This window comes from Mastomys coucha, chromosome X, assembly GCF_008632895.1.
Source record: "Mastomys coucha isolate ucsf_1 chromosome X, UCSF_Mcou_1, whole genome shotgun sequence".
Classification (NCBI taxonomy): domain Eukaryota; kingdom Metazoa; phylum Chordata; class Mammalia; order Rodentia; family Muridae; genus Mastomys; species Mastomys coucha.
The window spans coordinates 81,421,951-81,428,669 of record NC_045030.1 but is presented as its reverse complement, the minus strand read 5'-3'; the positions used below and the strand labels follow the sequence as shown (position 1 = coordinate 81,428,669).

The 6,719-nt window shown below is 35.0% G+C and overlaps 1 protein-coding gene across 1 annotated transcript in view; it reads left to right on the top strand.

Annotated features, from left to right (window-relative positions):
* The window catches only part of Cfap47 (cilia and flagella associated protein 47), a 223,010-nt gene that overhangs the window by 35,274 nt on the left and 181,017 nt on the right, over positions 1–6,719 (top strand). Inside the window, exons 17-19 of the mRNA XM_031363967.1 lie at positions 1,964–2,086; positions 2,651–2,782; positions 5,505–5,582. Coding sequence (XP_031219827.1) covers positions 1,964–2,086; positions 2,651–2,782; positions 5,505–5,582 — 333 coding nt within the window. The remainder of the gene's footprint in view (positions 1–1,963; positions 2,087–2,650; positions 2,783–5,504; positions 5,583–6,719) is intronic.

Genomic DNA, 6,719 nt, shown 5'->3' with positions numbered 1-6,719 from the left:
TTCTATCTCCATGGTTGTCTCCCTTTGTGATTTATTTATTGTTTCTCTTTCCATTTTTAGGTTCTCGATGGTATTGTTCATTTCCTTCTGTTTGATTGTATTTTCCTGTAGTTCTTTAAGGGATTTTTGTGTTTCCTCTTTAAGGGCTTCTAGCTATTTACCTGTGTTCTCCTGTATTTCTTTGAGGGTGCTATTTATATATGTCCTTCTTAAAGTCTTGTATCATCATCGTGAGAAGCGATTTTAGATCTTAATCTTGCTTTTCTGGTGTGATGGTGTGTCCAAGACTTGCAATGGTGGGATGTGGATTCTTATGATGCCAAGTAAGCTTGGTTTCTGTTGTTTATTTTCTTATGCTTGCCTTTGGCCATCTGGTTATCTCTAGTGCTACCTCCTCTGGCTAAATCTGACTGGAGCCTGTCCTTCCTGTGATCCTGGTTGTGTCAGAACTCCTCAGAGTCAAGCTGTATCTGTGATCCTCTGCCCATTAGAGAGCCTGGGAGTGGAGCTTCCTCTTGATATTGTAGGACTGGCTTCAAAATTTGCTGCCAAGGACTCTTCAGAGCACCAGTCCACATAGACTGGAAGGAATCAGTGCCACTGGGCTGGTGTAGTTCCTGCTTGCCTGGGTCCTGCTGCTCCCAGTTATTCCAGGTGTTGGGACAGATTTTATGTCCTCCTCACCTCTAATCCTCTGATTCTAGGTGCATTAAAGCACCTGGGAGTGGAGCTTCCTTTGGGTGTTGTACAGAATTTGCGCCCAAGGTCTGCTCAGGGCACCAGCCCAGACAGATGGGAAGGAAAATTGATCATTTCAATCAAAGCTCTGAAAACTTTAAAGGTAGCTCCGAAGAATGGAAAAACAAACTATTTAAATAAAATATTAATTAAGGTTTATCTCAAATTTGTAAAAACTGATTTGCTCTTTTCTTCTCTTTTACCTTAGTTTCAAAGCTTATCATTCTAGTTACAAAAATGTTTTTCAAATGATTATAAGAATATAAATTACAGCTTAATATAATATTTTATAAAGATATCATTAAGTCTACTGTAAAATCCATTTAACTCAATATTACTTGGACATATTGATGTTATAGTTATACATAATGCCTGATTATTTCAGTTTAATACTGTAGCATGTATTTTGGCCACATTTGAGTATTCCACTGTCAGTTCTATGAAGTGCTTTTCTTGGATAGAAGTATCAAGTCCCTGGTCTTGTGTAATTTTATCAAAGTGAAGTATGCCCCCATTCTCATTTAGGGATAGATGACTTCTATTAGAAACATGTGTGGTCGATTTCATTTTTAACAACTTGTTCTCTTTATTTAGATTACATTTGAATTCTTTTAAATACCAAAATATGTAGCTGAGTAAACAATAGCTCTTAGGGCCTTTCAGTAATTAGTGTATTCAATATGTTTCTTAGTCTAGGAATAACTTCCGCTATAAGGATATTCTCAACCATCTACAGATTTGGAATGTGTGGTTTTGTGTGTGTGTGTGTGTGTGTATTGTGACTTGGGATAACACCCATGGCTTCACATATGCTAGGTAAGCATTCCACTAGTAAATTATTGTCCGCCATCACTTCGAGGGATGTAATAAAGTTTCTTTGTCTTAAAGATTCAGAAAAATCTAACTTGTGATATTTTAAAAATTCTGTATGATGCTCAATTTTCAGTTATATGGTAGGGGTATATTTTTGTCACTTCTTTCATGACTTTCTTCTCTTCCTCAATGAGAAAATGGGCTTGATTTCTTTGTCTATCTTAAGACCTTTTCAGGCTATGAACAGACCACACTAGATAAAATAATAACAGTTATGTATTTATAGGTTTAAATGTATATATTATATATATGGTAGAACAGGTAAATGTTATTTATACTTGTCTGAGGAAATCAATGAAGTTATTTGATTTGCTATTATTTTTGTTAATTTGTCCATTCCTTTCATAACTAGGTTGGTCCTACTAAAGTCGCCTTTTTAGAGCCAAGAATACTGTTCAGTAATTGTTCTCAAGGTTTAACTAATTGGAGGAAAGCCATTCTTCACAATGTAGGGCAAAACCATGCTTATTTCAAGGTAATGCAGAATTTTGGTCACTTCTTACTTGAATCAAGTCATATTATTATTTGACTCAATTTGTTGGTTTCAAATATACTCTGAGTGTTAATACTTTACTATTTATAGATGGACACAAGGGAATGTTCAAGTTATTATTAGATTTCCTGAGAACATTTTATCAAATTAGTTCTTCTACTTTCCAAAAATTATAATTTTTGCTTTCCCCCTATTTCCCCTTTGTGTCATTTAGTTACATTAAAAGAAAAAAAAGTGGAAAGTGTTTTAATAAATAGGAGTACTAAGTAATGATACACTGCATTGTTCATTACATGCTTTTTTTTTTGTTCATTTTTCTCTTTATAATCAGGACTGTTACAGTATCAACATAGACTACATTGAAGTAATTAGTTGTTGGAATTTGTATGATTTGTCTATTTAAAATAGTCAAATTTTATTACAAAAGTTACCTCTTATCTTATGCCCAGTGAGCCTGTGAATAGGAAGCACAATAGATGTTTCCCTGTAAAACTTTCGATATTATTTTGTAAGACACTGTAACATCTTACCAATTTTTGATTACAGGTTTGTGATCAAAGCCTTTTGTCTACCATTAATATTGTTCCTTCAGAAGGAATAATTCCATTTGGAGGAATAACTGTTCTTAATATCTCCTGTACACCCACTGTAGCAGAAAAGTTTGATACAAGAGCAAAGGTATGTCTGTCATGTATTTGATAATTCTTTCTATGTATATATATGTTTGCATATGTATTTATATTTGTGTCCACGTGTATGTATTAACACTTTATAAATCTTTATAATAATAAGCACATTATCACAAAATTATTGCATGTATTTGTTAATAAATGTATTTATTGTATCATCAATTAATGGAGTTTTGTAGTTATAACAGTAAAAAATAAGCTGCCATTCATATAGAAATTGAAATAACTCTAAACACGTAGGTTTTAGAGATCTGAAAATATTAACCATGCCTAAATTATTTAATGCAAAATTAGGTAGCAGCACTTGGAGAGCAGTTTCTGAAAACAATTTCCAAGAAAATTGATAGCTGAACTTTTTACCAAATTGAAAAGAATACCAATCAGCATGAGGCAGTTTTATATAAAATTTTATGATTTTTGGCTCCTATGAGTTTTGACAAATCTTCACTGTTCTCACAGAAACAGATGATTTTCCCTAATGGCACTAGTTAGCAAAATTAGAAAACCTGATCCTCTGCCACTTTTTGTTATTACATATTTTCTTTATTTACATTTCAAATGTTTTTCCTCTCCTGGTTACTCCTCCAAAAAACCATCAAAAACAAAAACAAAAAAACTAACCCTATTTCCTCTCCCCTCCCCCTGCTCACCAACCCACCCTCTCCAGCTTCCTGGCCTTGGCATTCCCCTACACTGGGGCATAAACCCTTCACAGGACCAAGGGCCTCTCCTCCCATTGATGACAGACTAGGCCATCCTCTGCTATACATATGCTGCTGGAACCATTAGTCCCACCATGTGTACTCTTTGGTTGGTGGTTGAGTCCCTGGGAGGGTACTGGTTATTTCATATTGTTGTTCGTCCTAAGGGGCTGCAAACCCTTCAGCTCCTTGGGTCCTTTCTCTTGCTCCTTCATTGGGGACCCTGTATTGAGTCCAATGAATGACTGTGAGCCTCTACTTCTGTACTAGTCAGGCACTGTCAGAGCCTCTCAGGAGACAGCTATCTTAGGGTCCTGCCATCCAGCACTTGTTGGCATCCACAATAGTGTCTGGATTTGATGATTGGATATGGAAGGGGTTCCCAGGTGGAACAGTCTCAGGATTGCCCTTCTTTCAGTCTCTGATCCATAGATTGTCTCTACAACTCTTTACATCTGTATTTTGTACCCCCTTCTAAGAAGGAAGGAAGCATCCACACTTTGGTCTTCCTTCTTCTTGAGTTTCTTGTGGTTTGTGGATTGTATTTTGGGTATTCCGATATTCTGGGCTAATATCCACTTATCAGTGAGTGCATACCATGTGTTTTCTTTTGTGATTGGGTTACCTCAATCAGGATAATACTCTCCAGATCCATCCATTCCCCTAAGAATTTCATAAATTCATTGTTTTTAATAGCTGAGTAGTACTCCATTGTGTAGATGTACCACATTTTCTGTATCCATTCCTCTGTTTTGGGATATCTGGGTTGTTTCCAGTTTCTGGCTATTATAAATAAGGCTGCTATGAACATGGTGGAGCATCTTCTGGGTATATGCCCAGGAGTGGTATAGCTGGTCCTATGGTAGAACTATGTCCAATTTCCTAAGGAATCGCCAAACTGATTTCCAGAGTGGTTGTACCAGCTTGCAATCCCACCAGCAATGAAGGAGTGTTCCTCTTTCTCCACAACCTTGCCAGCATCTTCTGTCATCTGAGTTTTGATCTTAGCCATTCTGACTGGTGTGAGGTGGAATCTCAGGGTTGTTTTGATTTGCATTTCCCTGGTGACTATGGATGTTGAACATTTCATTAGTTGTTTCTCAGCCTTTCGGTGTTCCTCAGTTGAGAATTCTTTGTTTAGCTCTGTACCCCATTTTTAATAGGGTTATTTGATTCTCTGGAGTTTAACTTATTGAGTTCTTTGCCTCTTTCAATCTTTCTCATCTTCTATGGTCTTCTCTGAGCTGTAGGTGTAAAGGTTGTATTGTAGATGTTTGAATTGGAGTTAGGCACCGATGGTCATTTTTTCCTCTGTATTTTTGCCAGTTACAACTTCATAGTCTGCATCTGCTATAAAGAAATAGCTTGTTTAATGAGGAATGAAAACTCTATTTAGCTCTGGATTTGAGCCTAAATATTTAGAAAAAATAGGCCTTTCTTTCTAAGCTTTAGTTATTTTATTTTGAAATTAGAGTTTTTGAGAGAGTTGTGCCATAGTATATCATGTATTTAAAAACAAAATAATGTATTAAGTAGTATATTAAACCCATAGAACAATTTGACCTGTCTTCATAAGTATTTTGTATATTCATTGGTTTCTGTGGAACAATGTATGTATCATTCAGCCTCACTTTCGTTATTTTTGAATAATATGTTTTAATTAGATAGGGAGAAACGTATGATGTAGAATTATAGTCAGGTCTAGTCAAATACATAATATTTTACAGTTAAATACCTATGCCATCTAATTTCTAATGGTTGAACACTCAGTTTTCCAAGCAGCATCAATAATGCCAAAGAAGAAAAGTAGTAATAACTGCCAGAATAAATTTTTATGTATTAATTCATATATGCATATATACATGAACACTTACATCTATATAATTTTTATTTAGATTTTATTTAAATTTCAAAAGTAGCATTTAGTGACCCATAATTTTTCATTTATATATGATTATATTTTAATGCAATTTCTACAAAATTCAAAATTCCCTATTTTTCTTAAATCAGGTTGCTATTCACCATGCAAATGTAATAGATCTTAGGATTGGTGGATCTGTTGAAATTGCTGAGGTTGAAATAATACCTGTGAGTATGCCATTTGCTTGTTTGCTTAATTTATGATGGTTATAGTTATGTTGTATCCCTACTCAGTCAACTAATATCTACAAATAATTTTATATGTAGTAATTTTATATGCAATAAATAATTAATACATGTGTAAGTGATAAAGCAGTGTATTGAGTTTTTATGAATAAAACAGAACTTAGGCATAAAGAAGCTATCATTATTGTTAAAATGATTTCATTATGTTCTCATCTTTCACTGTGTGTGTATGTATGTATGTATTGTTTATATGCATATATCTGCCTTAGCTTTTGATGATATAATTTTTTTAGTTTAGATTTTATAATATTTATGAAGTATTTGTAATCTTTGAGTTATTTTAATTGAATAGTGTGTATCCACTATTGATTTAGATTGTATAAAACTATTATGAATTTTTTGTTAGATATTTTCTTTATTTACATTTCAAATGCTCTCCCCTTTCCTCGTTTCCCCTCTGAAAAAGACCCCTATTCCATCCCCCATCCCTATGCTCACCAATCCACTCTCTCCCTCTTTCTGGCCCTGGCATTTCCCTAGACTCTGGTATCAAGCCTTCACAAGACCAAGGGCCTCTCCTCCCATTGATGACCAACTAGGCCATCCTCTGCTACATATGCTGCTGGAGCCATTAGTCCCACCATGTGCACTCTTTGGTTGGTGGTTTAGTCCCTGGGAGCTCTGAGAATACTGGTTAGTTCATATTGTTCCTCCTATGAGGCTGCAAACCCCTTCAGCTCCCTGGGTCCTTTCTCTAGGTCCTCCATTGGGGACCCTGTGCTCACTGCTGCAAAATGCTTTATATTTAAACATACTATATATTTAATCATATATAATTAGGATCTTCATTCCAGTTTTCTTCCATTTAGTTTTTTTCTGGCTTTTGTTATTGCAAGGACAGTCATCATGGTAGGTCACACATATATATCTCAGAAACTATATGCAGCTGGCAAAAGCACATGTCTGCTAGAGCATGAGGCAAATCATAGTCAGCTGCTGTGAAGCAGCTCAAAAACCTCACACCTGCGATTAAAACAAAACTTTCCTATAACAATTCTGTTTTGTTTTTTTTGTTTGTTTGTTTTTGTGTTTCTTTTTCTTTCTTTTTTTTTTTTTTTT